Source organism: Spermophilus citellus (genome assembly GCF_964194105.1).
Source record: "Spermophilus citellus genome assembly, chromosome: 2".
Taxonomy (NCBI): Eukaryota; Metazoa; Chordata; class Mammalia; order Rodentia; family Sciuridae; genus Spermophilus; species Spermophilus citellus.
This window is the reverse complement of record NC_138183.1, coordinates 249,100,119-249,120,486: the sequence shown is the minus strand read 5'-3', so window position 1 is coordinate 249,120,486 and position 20,368 is coordinate 249,100,119. Positions and strand designations below refer to the sequence as shown.

The following is a 20,368-nucleotide window of genomic DNA, read 5'->3' as shown; positions in this document are numbered from 1 at the left end:
AGGTTTAGACTTTCTTTGGAATTTGACAAGGGATGATTTAATTTACAATCTATATAGAGACTTCCTTTGAGCCAAGGCACAGTGGCTCACACTTATAATCTCAGCTACTCAGGAGGTTGATGAAGGAGGATCACGGGTCTGAAGCCTATCTCAGTAATTTAGTCAGACCCTGTCTCAAAAAATAAAAAGTTCTGGGGATGGAGCTCGGTGTCTACCTGCTTACTGTGCATGAGGTCCTGGGTTTCATTCCCAGCATGGGGCAGGGGGTCCCTTTGACATTTATAGGCTGTATGAGCAATTGATCTTTGTTTGAAAGAATTCAGTCATGCCCACTGGAGATATCAAAAGCCTACTAGTATTTTATAGTTCTGGGACATATTGAAAAGTTGAATCCAGAATTTGTGGGAAATTTGGGTCATGCGATGTTAATGTATTTACCTCCTTAGAAGCTTCCTTTGGGCCCAGTATCCACAGTTCCTCCACGTCAGCTATCAGTAAGGCCCTTTTTTTTTTTTCTTTCTCTGGGATTACCCAAGGAATCACTGAGAAGTAGGAAGAAGCTGTCTCCCACCACCATAGGGGCCTCTGGCCCTTGCAGGCTGAGACCAGTGGACATAGGAAGCCAAGAGTCTTGATGGTTGGAGATACCAGCCAGTGGGCTAAGTATCTGAGTCACAGAATGGAAGGGAAGAGGCGAGGTATAAACACTGGGTCTGGGTTTAATACAGGAGCCAAAGTTTCCAGGTTGTGACCTCATTCCACCTCAAATCTGATCTGGACCTTTTCTTCTCAGCCCAGATACTTGGGAACTAGCCTGACCTTTCACTCATTCCATTCTGTCAGGCACCATGTCCTGTAGATGCTGCCTTTGTTTCCTGTGCTGTGGATTGAACCTAGGGCCTTACACATGGTAGGTCAGTGTTTTACCTCTAAGTAATCACCACATCCCCAGCCCTCTTTATTTTGAGACAGGGGCTTGCTAAATTGCTGAGACTGGCCTTGAACTTGTGATCCTCCTGCCTCAGACTCCTAAGTAGCATTACAGGCATGTGCCACCGTGCCAGTGATTTACCTTCTTAAAGGCTCAAAATAGGACCACTGTTAGCTGGCAAGAGGGGTTTTGTTAGAATCTAGGCAGAAGGACCCCCTCTGGGTGTAACCAGCTTACAGGTACATATCTTGGCTAACAAATTGCTCCTTAATGAGAAAAGGTGTCTTTTCCTCCTGCTAGGCTGCTTGGCTCAGCTGGGATACCACTGGCATCTCATCCTCCTCTGGTACCTTCCCCCTATGTGTGGTGACTGCACCATGATGAGTGGTGGTCTGCTTATGCTTTTTACTCCTCTCCATTGGCCCTGCTGCGCTTGGTGCAGGTCCTTGGGGGCTGGCATGGCCTGCCCTAAAGGCAGCCACAGTGTCCTCAGGGCTGCCTCCTGGAAGATCAGGCATGCCTTCAGGCACACCCCAGTGACTTCTGAACAGACGCAAACTCTCAAGTTGCCACCTAAGGCTTAGTTCCTAAATTCCCTTTCTTCCTCTGCCTCTCCCACTGGAAGCCCTGCTCCACTGGAGCTCCCCTGCCTCTGCCAGCAAGGCCCTGGCTCCCTTTCTCCTTCTGGCAAGTCTTCCCTGGTTGGGTAACTCTTCCTTGCCTTCCCTCTCCCTTGACACCTCACCCTGTGCTACAGTCGACACTGACTGCCCAACTGGCACCAGAAGTACTGTGCCTGAGCCCACCCTACTTTTCGGGGCTTCTGAAAAGATTTCAAATCAGAAGGAAAAAAAAAAAAAAACAACAACTTTGCAAGGGTCGAAGGATGTTAACATTTCTTTTCACATGAAAAAAATTTATTGAAACATTTAAAAATTCTCTTTAATAGAAGATGTTCACAAAGGTAAAAGTATCTATGGCCCATAAAAATAATGTGGCTGGGTACACACCTGTAATCCCAGCCACTGGGGGGGCTGAGGCAGGAGGATCATAAGTTCAGGACCAGCCTCAGCAAATTAGCCAGACTCTTGTCTTGCTTAGTGGTAGAGCACCCCTGGGTTCAATTTCTAGTGTAGGAAAGAAGGAAAAGAAAAATTAAAAAGAAAGAAAATCATAATGTGGTCCTGATTACAGTTGTCTTTGGTTCCCCTTCCCACAGTGAATTGAGAACTCTTAGGAAAGGGGGATGGATTCCCCTGCATTGTTATTTTTTGGCGGTGCTGGGAGTTGAATCTGGCACCTTGTACATGCTACCCAAGTATTTTTAAACCTTTCCACCTAGCCCAGGGCTAGGCACTTTGGATTGGCTCAGGCAATGCTTTCCAAATCAATGAAATCAGCAGACCATTCTTGAGTGAGCTTCTTGTCTCTGAGTCTCATGTCTTCATCTGAGCAGCCAAGCTCCAGCTTCATGAGTTTGCCGGTGGAACTGGAGCTTGGAGCCTTTCCTGAGGCTTGCAGGATGTGGGTGATGGGGAAGGGCCAGAGGTTGTTAAAAATGGCTCCAGGTGGCTTTGAGACCTTGCTTTGTGTAACAAACAAAATCACCCTTTTTATACACAGAGAGTACAGGAAGGACAGATAGAAATGCATCTCAGTCTCACCGTAGCTGGACCTGAACGTGTAGCCTTTGTAATTAGAAACTAAAGTGAAATAAATCAAGAAGCCCCTTAGCCCTAGAAGAACAGACTTCTTTCACTTTAGGTCATTAGGCCGCATTAGCGTCACCCCCGCCCCTCCCTGCTCTTTTTTGTGAACCTGGGAATCTAACTTAAGGTTTGGAGGGTGCCAAGCAAGTGCTCTCCCACAGAGTTACATCCCCAGGGGCTGGCCACACCCCACTCCCCTACCCACCCCGCCCGCCGCATTTTTTTTCTTTTCAAAGCCGCACTCAGAAGCTCACGAAGGGCAGGTCCCTTTTAATTTTCTCTTTGAATCCCGGGGCCAGGCAACCCTCCACCTCATGACCCCACCTGGCACCCCATGAACACCAGGGGCCCTGCCCCAAGCGGGTGGAAAAAAGGGCAGCCCCACCCTGAGTGACAGCAGAGATGTGAGACAGACTCAGTTTCCCCAACGTTAAGTCTCTCAGGTCATCATTGGGCCTGAAGGAGAGATGGGGTATCTGGGACTGGGACAGAGTCCTGGGAGACAATTAAGAAATCTTAGTTCCGGTCCCTTCGTCGTATACACTTGCGGCGGCGAGCGGGGATGGGTGTTTCCTGTGTTCCGGGTAATTTAATATTTTCCAAGGCTCCCAAGGGGCTGGAATTGTTTCCATTTTATAAGCCAGGGGTGCTAAGTCACAGACAGTAGTAGTTTTTGCCGTCTTGGTCAGTGCTGTGTCCAGAGTCTAAAAGCATGCGGGCACATAGTAGGTACTAAATGAGAGAAGGAATCTGTCAATGACTTCTATAACGGATTGCCGGGTCCCTGCCCGCAGAAGGACTTCCCGCAGAAAACTCATCTCTAGATAATAAGACCCTGCATGGCCTCCCGCAACCTGTAATTTGGATCTCCAGGAATCGCCTTTGTTGTGGGAGACCAACCACAGGCAAAGCAAGCACCTGCTTCTCCAGCAGGTCCTCGCAGGAGGGCCCCAGGCTGCCGCGACCCCGCGTGGCTGCCTCGCGGGGTCCCTTCTCTCGGTTTCCCGGGAGCTGGGGACCTGGAGGCGCCCCCGGGACACGCGGCCAGGGTCTGTCCCAGCGCTTCGAAATCGTGTTGACGCGCGTGCCCAGGTGCCAGACACCCTGACCGCGGTTAGCATTCTTTGCCCCCTAAGGCCGGGCAGGAGGTCTGGGGCTGCGCCAAGGGTCTCCTATGGCACCCCCGGGCCTGTGGGGCTAGGAGCCTGAGTCACCGCCGCGCCCGCCCTCTTCCCGGCCTCCATCCCGGGGCCACCTCGGCTCCTCAGGGCCGGCCCCGGCGTCGCGGGCTCTCCGCGGGTGTGCGGTACACCCCGCTCCCCCGCCTGCGCCTCCGCGGCCACCGCCCTCACCCCTGACCAGCTCCCGAGGAGCCTCGCCCGTCCGCCCCTCCCCTGGAGAAGCCGGAGCTCCCAGCGCTCCCCGGCGGCTCCCGCGGGAGGGGGCGCGGCCGCCCCCGCGGCTCCACCCTCTCGGCGGGGCCTCAGCCATCTGGGGCCCCTGCCAGTCGCGTCCGCTCCGGGGCCCGCGCCGAGGTCGCGTGGGAGGAGGCAGCCCCTGGCAGGGACCTCGGCCGCTCCACCGGGCGGTCCCCTGCCTGCGCCGCCGCGGAGAGCCCAGCGCTGACATGCCCCGAGGGGGCGGTGGCTGCGAGCCGAGCCTGAGTGGAAGCGCGTCGCAGCGGACGCGGGCGCCCCTCACCACCTCGGTGACCCTTCGGGAGTCGTGACCGGAGCCCCGGAGGTGGCGGCGCGGGCCCGCGAGGTCCGTGCTTTTAGCGTCCGGAGGGGCCGCCGGCTGCAGACTCGCCCCCTCCTGCCTTTCCCCCCCAGCCCCCCGCGAGCTGGCAGGAGGAAATAGCGCGCGGCCCCTTTAAATTTACCCAGGAGCCCTTAAAGGAGCCCCAGGGGCCCCAGACAGGAATCCCCACCCCGGTCCAGCCCGCGCCGCCGAGCGAGCAGCCAGCCGTCCGTGCGGCCGGCCGCCCCGTGCATGCGCCCCGCGCCCCGGGGCCTCGCGCACCGAGCGCCCCGCGCGGGCCGCCTTCGGCCCCGCGGCCCCGCGCCCCGCCGCCCCGGGGCCCCGCTCTGCAGCGCAGCGCATGGAGCCCGGCGGGGACCACCGGAGCCGGAGCGGCGGCGGCAGGGGCGGCCCCGGGCCAGCAGTGGCCTCGGCACGGGGCCGACGGCTGCCGCCCACCGGATCGAGCGGCGGCGCGGAGCCCGAGGAGGACGACGGCGGTAAGAGCTGGGGCCGGCGGCCCAGGCGGGGGCCCCGGCGTGGGGGAAGGGAGGGCTTCGGCTCCGGGCTCCGGGCCCCTCTCCGCCGGCGAACAAAGGGGGGGACGCGGGCAGGCCGGCCGGGGGCGCCACCTGGCGGGCGCGGATCGAAGTTGCAGGGCCAGCGGGAGAGCCCTCCGCCCAGCGCCCGGGGTCGGCCCGCGGGGCTCGGGCGGATCCCTTCCTCCTTAAAGGGCCCCGCGGCGACCCGCCTTGGGGGCCAGGCGGAGGGGCCCCGCGGGGCCAGCGCCGCGGGGCTCAATGGGGTTGGACCCGCGGTCCCCGCCCCTTTCTCTTTCAGACTCCCAGGTGGTCTTTCTTATCCTGCTGTCTCTTAAAAGACCGCCCACACCCCGTGTCCCTTCTGGATTTTTTCCCCTCCTTCCCTAGAGTAGCAGGGCACCGAACTCCAGTTTCCAGTCCGCCTGCCTCTCTTCATGTGGCCTGGTTCGAGGCAGGAACTCTTTCCTACGTTCTCCCTGGCCAAGAGAATGGCTTGCGCCCGGGGCCCACCACCACCTTCCCCCACCGCGGGCAGCTTTTAAATAAGGGATGGGTTCGCCCACAAAGGCAGACACCCTTTTCTGTCCCCGCCTTGTCTCTTCCTTTTTCAGAATTTCCCTTAACCCCAATTTGTCAGGTGTAGTGGGACCAGCCCGTCCTCTTGGCTCTCAGAGAAAACTGTTGTCAATTCCTAGCTGCGCCTAAAGACCTGTGAGGCTGCAGTCCCGACCTGGGAGACTCTGCCCTAATCTCTGAGCTCTCCTCCCCAAAACTCCCCATCCCCTTTTGTTTTTAAAGAATCTCAGCTCCTCCTCTTTTTTTTTTTTTTTCTTACTCTTAAAGGGCCAGTCTGCCTTAGACTATCATGGCTCCAGCGCTGGAAGGATGCTAAAAGGATGCTAAAAGACCAGCTAGCCATCCAGTATCTTTGCAGACAAAGACGGCAAAGGCCCAGAGAGCAGACATGACCTACTAGAGGTCACAGAGCAAGTTATCAGTGAACCTAGGACTTGAACCTAGTGGTTTTTTCCTATGAATCTACTTTTTAAAAATGCAAACTAAAACAAACAAAACCCTCTACAGTGTGACAGGAGTCCTCTCTGAGCCTGTCTTTTGTTTGCTGGATCCTGGGATTCTCCAATGGGAGAATGACCAGAACCTGTCCATTTACTTTATGTGGCCAGGAGACCATTTTCTAAATAAAAGGGTCATAACTGTAGGGAGGGTGGGGACTGCTCTGGGTGCCTGTTTCACAAAGGGAACACCACTGGGTTAACCCCCCATCCCCTCCAGTGCCCTCCCTTCTTATTGCTGGGCAGTGGCCAGCTCCCTGCCAGAGCAAAAAATAAATCTCCAGAAAGACTTAATGGGTTCTAGTGGGTGGTGGCTGCTCCCTGATGCAGTATCTTTGGTAGCCTCTCTGGTGGCCTTGCTGCCATCCCCTTTCAGGGTCATTGGCTCTCTCAGACTGCGGGGGAAGTCCAGGTCCAAGAAACTCCTTTTTGTGGAGGTGTTGACAGCTTTGTGTTGGGGATCTCTCCTGTAGGGGAATCTGTATTTAGGGAACTGACAAAGGCATAGCCTATACCTACATGGGACTCTCAGGAGGCAGTTTTTGAGGCATTATTGGAAAAAAGGAGACCTTTGGGTGGGGCCCTCCTGGCTGGGGCCCCAGGTGGGTGGGTCCTTGTGCAGGCCTGGATGTAGACAGATGCCCCCTTTGTTCCTCTTACCCCACTGCCTTCTCCATGCTGGCTGTAACCGCCCCAGCTGCTCCTCTCCTGGCTTTATCCCTACACTTTCCTCCAAAAGGGTGCTGTACAGAGCTGGTGTGTCCTTGGCCCTCACTTATCTTTAAAAAGCCACAGCTGGCTCATAGGGTGCCCAGCATCCTTTTGTTCTCAAGCCTCTCTCACAGAGTCCTTGCCCTGTGTTAGGCTGTTTTGACACCCTGGTTCTCCCACGTTCCTTTCATTGCTATTGCTGTCCCTTCCCTTCCGTGAAACACCCCACCCCCTTCTCAGGCTCTGAAATTAAAGCTCTGGTTCTTTTCCTGGAAACTGGAGATTGAAATCTATCTTCCTTTTCTCTTCTTCAGGACAAGATATTCAGCTGGAAGGGGGTGCCTTGGGGTCCTGGGGGAGTACTCCCCTGCCCTCCTCCAGGGCCAGGGGACCAGCATCTTCGGGCAGGAAATACTCAGACCATTGTGAGGCCAGGGCCTCGAGGCCTGGAAAGAGCCGTATCCCTGGCCGTGACCACCGGCGCTACTACCACGACCACTGGCGGCTGGAGTACCTGATGGACTTCAACCCTGCTCGGCATGGCATGGTGTGCATGGTGTGTGGCAGCTCCCTGGCCACCCTCAAGCTCAGCACCATCAAGCGGCACATCCGCCAGAAACACCCCTACTCTCTGCATTGGAGTCCCCGTGAGAAGGAAGTCATCAGCAACAGCTGGGATGCCCACCTGGGGCTGGGGGCCTGTGGTGAGGCTGAGGGCCTAGGGGCCCAGGGGGCTGAGGAAGAGGAGGAGGAGGAAGATGAAGAGGAGGAAGAGGGGGCTAGCCTCCAGGCTTGCCCACCCAAGGGCTCAGGTAATGCGGGACATGGAGAGGCAGGGACCTAGGTATGTTGGGACCAAGTCAGGGCAGCTGCTCTGTCCACTAGCTGATTTTCTGGTATAGGTCACTGCTCCTTCTCTGGGTAGGGCCTGTTTATTGCCCTTATTGTCCAATAGTGAGAGAGGACAGTTGATGGGAGTCTCCAACCTCTCTAACACCTTTGACATTCTGTGGTTTTAGAGGAGTTAGAAGTTGGTGGGGACAGGCAGGGAGGGTTAGGGTAGGTGAGGGAACAGAAGGGTGCTAGAAAAGCTGACAGTGGAGCCCAGGGGGCTGGAATCTGGGTCTGGGAAGGCTGGTTGGACTTAGCATGTGCAGGAGGATTAGGGAGATGAAGCTAAGATGTGAGGGGAGAGGATGGCAGAGGCAGAGGTTAGATGTGGCACTTGAGTCACAGTTCAGTGAGCAAGAGGCTGTGGAAGGCCTGGCTGTGGTGGGGGGCTCCCCAGAGGGCCAGCATCTCAGTTGCTTCCCTCCAACCCTTTCAGGCAAAGCCTCAGCTGGTGGGGGCTCCCGGCTTCGGCGTCGGGTGCAAGGGGGCCCAGTGGCATCCCGACGCAGGTGCCTCTCAGCCTCCAGAAGGGCTGGGGGCAGCAGGGGACTGGGGTCCCAGCGCCTGGAGAGAAGGCTGAAGGAGTCCTTGCAGAGCTGGTTCCGGGCTGAATGTCTCATGGACTATGACCCTCGGGGGAACCGGCTGGTGTGCATGGCGTGTGGCCGGACATTGCCCAGCCTGCACCTGGATGACATCCGTGCCCATGTGTTGGAAGTGCACCCCAGCTCTCTGGGGCTCAGCGGCCCTCAGCGCAGTGCCCTGCTGCAGGCTTGGGGTGGCCAGCCTGGGGCGCTGTCTGAGCTCACCCAGCCCCCACCAGGTGCGAGGTTGCCCCGAGGCTGAGACTCCCCCCTCTTTAGTGCTGCAAGGTGGGGTCTGTGACTAAAACTGAGAGGCAGGTACTCCTGGCCAAGGGCCAAAGGCCCCGCCTACTCATCCCATCCCTGCACTTGCACTGGTGGACGGACTCTCCTGTGCCCTCTCTTTCTCACCCTCCCTCTCTCCTTCTCTCTCTCCCTCTCCCCCCTTACCCCCTCTGCCCCCTCCCTCTCTCTTCCTCCCTCCCTCCCTCCCTCTCTCTTTCTCTTTCCCCCCTCCCTCTCCCTCTCCCTGGGGCCTCTAGCTTGGGGCTGGGGTGAAGACCAAGGATAGATATCCCCCCACCCCACATGGGTAAGGACAACACCGTCAGCAGGCTGAGCCCCTCTCCCTCAACCCTTCCCCAACAGACGAGGACCTCGTTCCCCAGGACCTGACCAGAAAGAGCCGGGACTTGGCCCCTGCTGCTGGAGCCCCCTCCTCTCAGGATCTCAGTCCCCCAGACGTAAAGGAAGAGGCTGGCAGGGTCCCTGAGAGGCCCGGGCCCACAGAGGAGGGCGAGAGCGAGGGAGAGGCGGAGAGGGAGGGGGTTCCCGGGCAGTCGCTGCGGGGCAGCGACCACCGCCCTCACTACCAAGAGCGCTGGCGACTGGAGTACCTCATGGAGCTGGACGGCGGCCGGCGCGGCCTGGTGTGCATGGTGTGCGGGGGCGCGCTGGCCTCGCTCAAGATGAGCACCATCAAGCGGCACATCCGCCAGCGCCACCCGGGCTCCACGTGCCTCACCGGGCCTGTCAAGGAATGGAGCGAGAAGGCCGCCCACCTTCTGGCCCTGGGGCTGCCCTGCTCGGAGTCGCCCCCCGGCTTCACCGGCCCCAGTACTGCCGCAGTCCGGGAAGGGGGAAGGGCGGAGGAGGCGGAGCCAGAGGAGGAGTGGTGGGGTGAGCCCGTGGAGGGCCAGAGCAGGTGGCCAGGAGCGTGGGCAGGGACCGGGCAGGCAGGCAGAGGGCTGGGCCTAGCGTGGCTGCTTGAAGAGTGAGAGTAGAAGGCTGAAGGGAGGCTGGGATGAAGGGACAAAAGGAGGAGAATGTGTGCTGAGATGTGGGACCTGTCCTGCTGTCGGCCAGCAACTCCAACGAAGCCCTTTGTCCTTCTCCAGGCGAAGTCCCACTCTCCCCTGGGGCTGCTTTAGAGCGGCCCGCCGAGGAAGAGGAGGACGAAGAGGACGGGCAGGAACCCGGAGGACTGGCCTTCCCGCCGCTGCCACTGCCGCCACCGCCCCCTCCCCCGCCGCCGCCGCCGCCCCGCAGCCGGGAACAGCGGCGGAACTACCAGCCGCGCTGGCGGGGCGAATACCTGATGGATTACGACGGCAGCCGGCGCGGCCTGGTGTGCATGGTGTGCGGGGGCGCGCTGGCCACGCTCAAGGTGAGCACCATCAAGCGGCACATCCTGCAGGTGCACCCCTTCTCCATGGACTTCACACCGGAGGAGCGCCAGACCATCCTGGAGGCCTACGAGGAGGCGGCGCTGCGCTGCTATGGCCACGAGGGCTTCGGGCCACCCGCCCCTGCACCGCGTGACGGCGGCACGGACCTCAAGCCGGGTGCCGTGTGCCGGGCGTAGCGGACTCGCCGGGTCGCCCTGTGCTCGGCCGGGCCCGGGCTGGGAGGCCCTCGTATCTCGTGCTAGAGCTTCCCACGCCCGACTGCTGTCGCGCCCCCCACCCCCCGCTGGCCGGGCCGGGCGGAGATTGGGTGGCGCCGACGCTACTGCTCGTTGCTACTTAGGTGTCGGAGCTAGTCGGGCGCTGGGGGAAGCGCACCCGGTCCCGGTGCTCCGGCCCTTTGCGCAGCGCTCCGCTTTCTATGAAGCCAAAGCGGTCTCTGAAGTGTTAGCCCCGAGCGCCGCTAGCCCCAGCCGGTGTCGGGCAGCAGCCGGCGAGGCGCCCCTTTGCCAGGCTGGGATGGGGGCGTCATCAGTCAGTATTAGGGCCTCAGGGAGGGCAGGAGGAGCGCGCCGGCCCCTTGTCCTGGCCGGGGGCCCAGTTCTCTGCGGCCTTGCACGCCAGCAGGCACAGCTCCCGTCTCGGGGACGGCTGACTGCCTTGTCCTAATTGGTATTCTTGGCCTCTCGGAGGCCCTGGCCACGGACGGGGGCCTTAGGCTGGGGGCGGGGCCCTGGGCTGGGAGCCTCCGGGATGGGGAGGGCGCGTGGGACCACGGACGGGCGGGGCGACCCGCCCTGAGCCTGGGCTCTGCCAGCTGCGCCAGCCTTGGGGGCAGGCTCAGAGAGACCCTGCCCCAGGTGGCTCCGCCCTCTGCCACTCCCTTCCGCCCGTACTGGCTTCGTGTAAAGGGATTAGCACTTTTTTCCTTTGCTCCTCTCCTGCCCTGAGGGCCTCCGTTTACCCCTAAATTGAATCTGGCGTTTTTTGGTCTAGCGCCAGGTCCATTCGAGCCCGGGGCACTGGCGGTCCCGGCAGTTGGCCTATATTCCCGCCTCCTCCCTTTGCCCCTTTGTCCTCAGTGGACTCGCTACCCGTTCTTCGCTCCCAGGGCCTGGTGCCGGGCCTCGGCCTCTCTCTTCCGGAGGCAGGGCCAGGCCCTGTGGGTGGGGAAGGGGCCCGCGATCTCCCAGGCAGGTCCGAGAGAGGGATGTGTAGACTCATTCTCCCGTGGAGAACAGGTGGCCCTGAGATCAGGCCCCTTTTTGCTCTTTGTATTTTATTTTGGAACTGTATTTAATGCTTTTATATGAAAGGGGGCGGGACGGAGACGGAGCTGACCCAATCACCCTAATGTGCAAATGTCTTATTTATTATGTGTGTATCAGAGATAAGCTGTGAGGTAGTGGGGTAAGGACCTAAAGGAAGGAGGAGCTAGAACAGCGGCGGGGATGGGAGGACTAAATATATCATACATTCCTGTAGCCTCGGCCTCTTTCTCCTGCCCCAGGGTTGGCTTTCCACAAAGGGATGCCCCTGCAGGGACGGCGCTCTCCGCTGGCTTAAAGTCAGGGTGGGGAAGCCAAGGGGTGGAGCTTGTGGGTGGGGTCTGCAAGGGTGTGGCCCTGGGGGGCAAGGGCGGGCTGTCTTGAGAAAGCAGAAGGCAGAGAAAGCTCTTAATCCTTACCCGCCCCAGGCCAGAACCCAAGGTTCAAGTGCCTCAGGCCAAGTTCCTTGACTTTCTAATTGGGAGTTGGGTTTTTATACCACGAATTTTATAGCATTTATACAGTTTTGCTGGAGTTGGAAGGGACTCTGGAGATAACTTAGTACCATCTCTCCCCCTTCACGCAGGCAAAATTCTTAATACCAGAAACAACTTTTCACATAGCTAAGGTAGAAACAGGACAAGAACTAGGGAAAAAAAAAAAATCCCAACTCCCAATTCAGTGTTCTTTCCATCATAGCACACTGCCTCCCAATCTCTGGTAAATTATTAGAATTTCTTTACCCATTATGCCTGCAAGGGGGGTGGCATGTTTGGGGCACTGCAGGCTGTCACAGTGCACTTATGATTCCTGAGGTTGGCAGAGAACTGCACTTCTTGAGGATGCTAAGCTCTTGGAAATGAGGGGCAGCTCCTGCTGCTGCAGGCCTCAGGTGGGAGGCAGAGGCTGCTTTGCAGCTTTGGGATCAGAAAACAAGATGGCCCTTCACCCCTGGCCAAAGGTCTACTCAGCAGGGCAAGGCTCTGGCTTTGTGTTCTTCCATTGTTTTGGAATTTGGGGATGGGCTGTCAGTTGGCCGGAAAGTGAATTTCCACTAGTTTGGCCCTCCAGGGTTTTTGAGACAGTATTAAAATCTTGAGAACAGATAAGCTGTGGCACCAGCCTGGGCATCGCCATTCTTACTTCATGCATGTTGGTTTCAAATCCAGGAGTATTCTATCACTTTTTCCACACTGCCATTCAAAAACAGGCAAATCAGGACAACTGGTTATAATCACCTGAGCTCACTGTTGACACGCTCAGGTAAGCCAAGTCAGAAAACAGGTTAGGTATTGGTTTCCCCCTTCACAGAAGAGGCCTTAGAACAAAAGTGACTGAGTGGCTTTCTAAGTGTGGCCCCAAATCTGCATCATCATCTTAGGACCTTGCTAGAGGTATAAATTTTGGGGGCCCAAATGTGATCTGGGAAGTGCCACCGTAGTGATTACTACTGTGACTGGAGCTATGGCCTCAGAGTTGCCCTCATTGCTCGGGTGCCTCCTTGCCTTGGGATTCTGACATGAACAATTTCTTTTTTTTTTTTTTTGGTTAATGGTATCCTTGCTATTATGGCCAATATGTAAATGTTACTCTGAATACATATTTATATACCATGTTACTTAGTGACATTATTCGAACATTTGTATGCGTATTTGTGAAGTTGTTTGCTTCAGTCATTTAAAAAAATACTTCAGCCTAAGTTTTTTAAGAGGTATGTTGAATAAATTTTTAAAATCCAGCTTGAGTCACAGCAGCCTTAGTTTTGGGAAGAGCAACTTGAGAAACAAGTTGTTTTACAAAGAGGTGACTGATTCTTGATTTTGGTGCTTAGTGTGGCCTTCTGTGGTTCATATAGGCTGCTTCACATTGCAAGTGGGGAACCCTTCCAGGCTGGTGTGTTCCTCTGGGCCAGCAGACCCCTTGCATCCTTTTTTTTTTTTTTTTTTCTTTAAAGTGTGGCTGGGGTGATTGAACCCAAGGCATCATGCATGCCAGAAAAGTACTCTACCACTAAGCCATACCTCCAGCTCATCTTTCTCCTAAGCTCACCTCTTAGAGGGTGTCTGATTTTCTCAGAAACCAAATGCACAACTGTGCTTTTTACATTATGGAAATTCTGCAATTTTGGGAATTCATATAAATTGTTTTTTAAAACCCTCAAAGTGGAGTGAGGAGGGGGGAAGTGGAAGGAAGCCCCGTTTATAAGTATAAAGAATAAAGTTAGCAGAACACCACCAGTCATTGTGTTCTTTATTTTTAAATTAATACCACATCAATTTGCAGTTTTACAGGAACCAAGATTCAAGCTCCTTGGGTGCTACTGTATTTTTATGTTGCACGCACAGACACGCACACAGTTTCATTAGTACTTTTTTGTCTATGTTTTCCTTAAAAAAAAAAATTCTGCGTGGCACAAACATCTCTCCCATTATCATTAACACAGCAACAACAAAAGAAAAGAACCAGGTGTGGGGCTTCCAGTGCAGAAAGAGGTCCTTTGGAGGGGAAGCCTGAAAGTCCATCAGTGCATCGACTTCCTGGGAGGGTAAGGAATGGTGATGGAGAGGGAATTTCTTAATATGACAGAAAATGTTAAAAATTTCAAAAAGAAAGGGGGCAAGAAAATAAGAAAAGGAAGTATGGGGAGAGTTCCTTTTACTCATCTAAATTCCCCAGTAATTAAAAAAAAAAATCCTCCCAGTGCTTCCTGCAGAGCTGCAGTACTTTGGGACCAACAAATATTGTAGCCCTTACAGCTTGCTCCCTCTTGGAAGGGCAGGACTACGTAGGAGCTACAAGCTTAAGGAACTTAATGACTGCTTTCATACTGACTTGAGTCTCCATGTGGAAAAGGGAGGAAGAAACTTTTGTCTCAAACAGGAATCAATGATTCCCAATCACCCTCCGTTGTCTCCAACTGAAGAAAGCCCATCAATACACTCTGGCCCTGTCTGGTCATCTTAACTTAAAAGTCCACAGAAAGCACTCTCCAAAGGAGCATCCTGGGCCATGGTACAGGGGCTGAGCATTTTGTGTGTCTGAAGAAGGAAAGCACCCTCAAAGCAGATAGACTCCACATGAACAACAAAATGTGTGTCCCCACACTGGCGTGCAGTCTCTTAGCCACAGACACACAAGATCTCCCCTCAAGCCAGCTTGGCTTTGGTCCTTACACTAAACTGATGAGCACACATTAAAGCAACAGCATGTGAGGAGAAAGCAGTGGTGGTGGTGGTGGTAGATAAAGAAAAACGTTTTCTTTTTCGGTAATTCCATCTTTTGAGACTGGTTCCCCCTCCACGGACTGAGACAGGATTACAATAACTCAATAACTAGGGAGCCCACATGCAGATTATTTTTCTCTAACAAGTTTACAGCAGTGTACAGCAGGTACAGACATTTATTTCATAATAATAAAAGTACAACCATATTTATTAAACTTGAGGTGAGGTGGGTGGGCAGGAAAGAGGGGAAAGCACATTCAGGAATGAGTTCTCAAATTAACTCCCAGAACTGGCATCCAAGAGATGATGTGGACACCATGCTCCCAGCTGGTGGAGCCCTTCCTTCCCTGTGGGTGAGTGGCAGAGGGAGGTGGCCATTGCTGTGCCCCTGCCACACCCTTTCCCACCCTTTTCTGTTTCTACTCTTATTTCTCAGATGGCATTCTGGAGACAGGAATTATCACTACTACCTATAAGTTACTCAGAGCTGGAAGTTATATCATTAAGTCAAGAAGAGGAATATTAAGAGTAGCTGCTCACTGTGTGGGGCAGGAGGATGGAATTGGTGGGCTGCAAACAACCCAAGGAAGGCATCCCCCTCCTGTCCCCAAACCATTTCTTCATAAGTTAATCATTATTTCTTAACTTAAAAATAAGGGCAAAACTATAATGGGAGTTGTGTAAAACTAGTCCTTGAAAACTGAATAGAAGGACCCAAGAAATTTTTCTACCATTCACTTTCTCTTTTTCTAATCTTTCCCCTTTTCATGCTACAGGTAAAAAGCTCCACCACCACTAAGGTATAATTTATCCTATTAATTTTATTCTTTCTTTATTCTTTTGGGTTCTAAGATATCAGTTCTTTTTGTTCAGTCCACTGTTTCTTGTGCTTGATACTGAGGGTAAAGGGAAAGGAGGGGAGAAAATACCAAATTAAAATAAAAATAAGCTTGGAATGCAGGCTCAAGCTGACACTGAGCATGTCCTCCATGGTACAAGTAACATCATTATAACTATTAAGTGGTGTTTTAGTAACTGTTGCATTTCTGGTTTCCATGTGTTTATTCTGCCTTTTTTTTGGCGACTCCAGGGAGTTTTGCTTGGATCCTGTTCAGGGCGGGGGGAAAGAAGAAAAAAAAAAAAACATAAGCATTTGTCTGGGTTTACATTTTTACAGTGATAGTAGAAGACAGTCCTGGACTTGCTAGAGCAACCTAGAAACATTCTCCCATTTCACAGGGATATGGTGAAGAGAGGCAGGGGTTCGGGTTCCAAGCTGTCCTGTTCTCTGCCTGGGATGAGCCTGAGGGGTCCACAAAGATCATCCCTCTTCCCCTGCTGCCATGCCTGATCCTCTTTCTCTGCCAGGAATCTGGGTCTTTCACTGAAGGTTCCAGAGAAGAATGGAGGGACCCAGGCAAGATGCCTGATGACTATGTTCTAAACTCGCAGTCTATTACTTAAACTCACAAGATATTACTTAAAAAAGGCCCATTTCTCTGGCTCTGTGAGGTACAGAATCCACCAGTGCCACAAAGGACCTAGAAGTCAGGGTGAAGGAGACATGTAAAACAGATACGGGTCATAGTATCCTGGATCTCAGGCCTATGGGATGTGGCAACATTTCCCAGCCCCTCACAGGATACCAGAAGCTGCCTTTTATTCTGGCAAAGGGGCTATTCAATCAGAAAACCTGGTGCAATGGTGCAAGCCTATAATCCCATAACGCTCAGGGACAGTCTTGGCAACTAAGGGAGACTCTGTCTCAAAGTAAAAAATAAAAAGGGCTGAGGGTGTATCAGTAGTAAAGTGCCAATGGGCTCTATCATCAGTATCACAAAGAAAAAAGAAAACCCTCAGTAATGTCAAGGCTACTCTCCATAAATGCCACAAACACAGCTGGCAACCCAATTCAAGCTCATACTGGCACTCAAGATGTTGGCTTTAAAGCCTAGCTATAATCACCTTTCACAAATTAACTAGGGTAAATAGCCACCATATATATATTTGTGCTGTCTGTCTGATGCTCAGTGGCAAAGTACCCTTGGGTTCAATTCCCAGTTTAAAAAAAATCAAAAAATCACGTGAAGATTCTGGCATCAAACCACACCTACTGGATATACTCAGTTTCTTCTTAATTTTTTGTAGTGCTGGGGATGGAACCTAGGACTCACTCATGCTAGGCAAGTGCTCTATCACTGAGCTACATACATCTCTAGCTTACTCAGCTTTTTCTTGACAAACCTGGAGAAAGCACTAAAATCTGGGGTATGGAAGTAGCACACAGGGAATCTGTGGTACTTCTTTCTAAAAGAACACCTGAAGAAGGGAAGGGAGGAGGGGAGATGAAGGGAAGGCTCTGGGGAATGAGACTGATCAAATTATTTGGACGGATGAATGAGGCATATTGAATCTCACTACTATAGTTTATGATTCATGATATACCAATAAAAAGTTAAAAAGAAAAACTGAAGAAAGTATGGAATAATGTTAACATTTTACTTCAAATCATTGGTTTCATAATATTTGTTATGAATAACTGAAAATAAAAAAGCAGCTCCTTAATATAGGCGAGTCCTAGGTTCCATCCCCAGCACTACAATATTTTATTAATATTTTATTACTTGATTTAGGTATTACTTAAAAAAGAAAAGAGAGATTTGGTAATCACAGAAAACAGTTAGCTTAGCTGGGTATGATGTATGCTTATAACCCCAGCTACTAGGAGGAAGAGGTAAGAGGTTTGCAAATTCGAGACCAGCCTGGACAACTTGGCAAGACCCAGTCTCAAAATTAAAAAAATAAAAATAAAAAGGGCTGGGGGTGTAGCTGAGTGGCAGAGCGACCTTGGGTTCTATCTCCAGTACCACAAAAACAAACAAACAAAAAAACCCTAAACTCGGTGGTACTAGATTTTGAATCCAGGGCAAGTGTTCTACCTTGCCCCTGCCCCCCCAATAAACAAAACAAAGTTTTTTTTTTTTTTTTTTTTTTCAGGAGGAAAATGACTATCTTTGACAGGGGCATTTTAGACAAAAGACTAAAAATAAACAGGGGAAAAAACACATGTCATGATGAAATGTGTTTCCAAATGTACTTACTTTTCAACAATTGACTTGGTTTGATCCCGGACGATGCCAACATAGTGATCAATCTGGGTCTTTAAGGAAAGAAAGAAGACTCAGCTGTAGTAACACATAGATTAATGTTTCAGACTTCAAATTATGCCAAGCTGTGTGAAAGTGAAAGCTTTTGCAAAGGTAAGCTTTACTTGGTACTTCCTTTTTTTTTTTTTTTAAGAATTTTTTTTTTTTTTTTTAGAGAGTGAGAGAGGGGAGAGAGAGAGAGAGAGAGAATTTTTTAATATTTATTTTTTAGTTCTCGGCGGACACAACATCTTTGTTGGTATGTGGTGCTGAGGATCGAACCCGGGTCGCACGCATGCCAGGCGAGCGCGCTACCGCTTGAGCCACATCCCCAGCCCCTACTTGGTATTTCCTTTACTGGAGCATTCTACTATGTAAACATCTGCTTGCACCACCCTGAACAGCCTACAGCTAACCCCCCCAAAAAACAAAAGAAACTGCTTCCTTTTACATTCAGTTTTTATTCATTAAGCATTTTTTCAACTTTTTAAAGATATAATGCATCTATGTAATAAAACCTCCAAACGTTTACACAAGGTGTAACAAGTAAGTTTCTTTCCCACCCACATCTCTTCTAGACATCTAGTTTCTCTCACTGGAGGAAAACACCGTGACCAATTTGAACCCAAATTTGACTTTAAAATCAACTAAAATCAGTCATTTATCAACCAGCACACTGATTTGGAATAAATGCCTACCTTGTACTTCTCATAGACAATTGGGACGCTGAAGACGAGCAGCTCCGCTGAAAGAATCACAGGACAGGGCAAGTGTAGGTGTGCATGAGATAGTCACAAAGTATCAAGACACAAGCAACTGCATCCATTTCCTCAGGAAATATAGGGTAACACACTTTCCTCAAACGACAGATCCTGGCCAGAGCTCCCAATTAAGAACCATTACAAAAAAAGAGTAGATGAGAGAGGCTTGTGGTTTTTTTTACACTTATATAGGTTGCTTTCTTTGTCCTACAGATAACAATTTCCAAATTAAAAAAAATGGCTTTATTATAAATAAGATCCCCATTTTCAAACCAAATCTAGATAACTCTCCTTTACTTCCAGCTATTTTGAAATATCATAAATGGGACCATTTAACAAATTTGTGATCACAAGTTCCTCCAGTATCTAGTTCATAGTCTCTGGCTACTGAGGTGGGACCACGTGGAACAAGTAGAGCCATGCTGGACATCCTCTTTACTTATCCTCACAAATCACTTCAAGGAGCATGGACATTTTCCTTGCCACCTTACCAAGAATCAGAAGGGTGATTCCATTAAAAACGGCACCAACATAGGTCATCAGCCACATGAAGACAGCCAGCTGTGAAAGCCAATGTAAGAGGGGTTAAGCAGAAAACCAGTAAAGTTCATGTTAACTGATACCAATCACCTCTAGCTAACTAAGTGTGTATAAACACAGTGACCTATGACACATGATTTCAAAATGAAGGTTCCCTCACTTGCATTATACATTTAAGTGCATGAGAGAATTCTGTGGATCTCTTAGGTCCAAAGACTGTACCACTGCTAATTCTATTATCAGATATTCTTTTTTTGGGGGGTACCAGAGATTGAATTTAAGGGCACTCAACTCCTGAGCCACACCCCAGCCTTATTTTGTATTTTATTTAGAGACAAGGTCTCACTGAGTTGCTTAGTGCATTCCTGTTGCTGAGGCAATCTTCCTGCCTCAGCCTCCCAAACTGCTGGGATTACTGGCATGTGTCACTGCACCAGCTTATTATCAGATAATCTGATGTTCATTCTCTAATAGGAGGTGACAGCTTCTCATGATTTTTTTTTTTTTGGTAGTGGGGATTGAACCCAGGGGTGCTCTACCACTGAACCACACCCCCACACCTTTTTATTTTGAGACAGAGATGCTTAAAGCCTTGCCACGTGGCTGAGGCTGGCCTTGAACTCTTGATCCTCCTGCCTCAGCCTTCTGAGCCACTGGGATTACAGGTGTGTGCCACCATGCCCAGCTCATGATAACTGTATAACTTATTTTTGTTTTTTTATGTTTAACAATGACATCAACAATACTTTTTTTTTTTGCTTGCAATACTGGGGATTGAACCCAGGGCCCTGCACAAGAGCTCTTGACACTGAACTAATCTCCCTAGCCCTTGGTGACAGCTTTCTCTACTGACTACTACCTTCATTTTCTTTTCTTTTCTTTTTTTTTTTTTAAAGAGAGAGTGAGAGAGGGGAGGGAGAGAGAGAGAGAGAGAGAGAGAATTTTTAATATTTATTTTTTAGTTCTCGGCGGACACATCTTTGTTGGTATATGGTGCTGAGGATTGAACCCGGGCCGCACGCATGCGAGGCGAGCGTGCTACCACTTGAGCCACATCCCCAGCCCTACTACCTTCATTTTCACAAGATGACTGAGCTAAGCATATGTTTGTTTTTGTCTGATAAAACCCTATGCACCATTTTCCCTCTGAATCAAAATCCAGACCCTGACTTTTCTTAGTTTCACCATCAAAAACTGCAGAAGCAACTAACCTTCAAGGAGTCGACCAGATCTTCCACCAGAAAGAGACGAATGATGAGTTTTAGGGCCTTGTTGACATGCACCATGGCAGCATTCATGTAATTATGGAAAGCTTCTGAGGACAGTGTAATGTCCACATCCAGGTAGGCTCTTTCAGAGGAAGAAACAACGGTCATATGTTTGAAATAAGAGGGAGCATTCTCTGTCAGCATAGCAGTTCTTGAGGGTTAAAGTGGCCTCTAGGGTGCATTTTAGAAATCTCTGGGATATTTTTTGCTATCATGGGGTGAAAACAATATCATCATTTAGTGGGCAGAGACAAAGATGCCAGATGTCTGCAAAGTATGGGGCAGTCATACACAG

At 51.6% G+C, this 20,368-nt stretch overlaps 2 protein-coding genes across 7 annotated transcripts in view; one reads left to right on the top strand and one right to left on the bottom strand.

Moving 5' to 3' along the window:
* The first annotated feature begins 4,069 nt into the window (after positions 1–4,069).
* On the top strand, positions 4,070–14,034 carry ZFTA (zinc finger translocation associated). 3 transcript variants are annotated; one of them, XM_081267080.1, is made up of 5 exons: positions 4,070–4,880; positions 7,021–7,518; positions 8,034–8,420; positions 8,830–9,360; positions 9,579–14,034. In XM_081267080.1, the coding sequence occupies exons 1-5, from the start codon at positions 4,742–4,744 to the stop codon at positions 10,043–10,045; spliced, it is 2,022 nt and encodes a 673-aa protein (XP_081123206.1). In that variant the 5' UTR covers positions 4,070–4,741; the 3' UTR covers positions 10,046–14,034. The 3 variants fall into 3 exon arrangements, with proteins under 3 accessions (XP_081123206.1, XP_081123207.1, XP_081123208.1); XM_081267081.1 differs by having other exon boundaries at positions 4,073–4,880; positions 8,830–9,297; XM_081267082.1 differs by lacking the exons at positions 8,034–8,420; positions 8,830–9,360 and having other exon boundaries at positions 4,079–4,880.
* Positions 14,035–14,548: 514 nt separating this feature from the next.
* The window catches only part of RTN3 (reticulon 3), a 60,843-nt gene continuing 55,023 nt past the window's right edge, over positions 14,549–20,368 (bottom strand). For 3 of the 4 annotated variants that reach the window (XM_081267034.1, XM_081267035.1, XM_081267036.1), the window contains 5 exons: positions 20,017–20,155; positions 18,757–18,826; positions 18,203–18,249; positions 17,460–17,518; positions 14,549–15,465 (listed from right to left, as the gene is read on the bottom strand). In XM_081267034.1, the coding sequence (XP_081123160.1) occupies positions 15,420–15,465; positions 17,460–17,518; positions 18,203–18,249; positions 18,757–18,826; positions 20,017–20,155 (361 nt within the window). In that variant the 3' untranslated portion in view covers positions 14,549–15,419. The remainder of the gene's footprint in view (positions 15,466–17,459; positions 17,519–18,202; positions 18,250–18,756; positions 18,827–20,016; positions 20,156–20,368) is intronic. The other variant, XM_081267037.1, reaches the window with a different exon arrangement.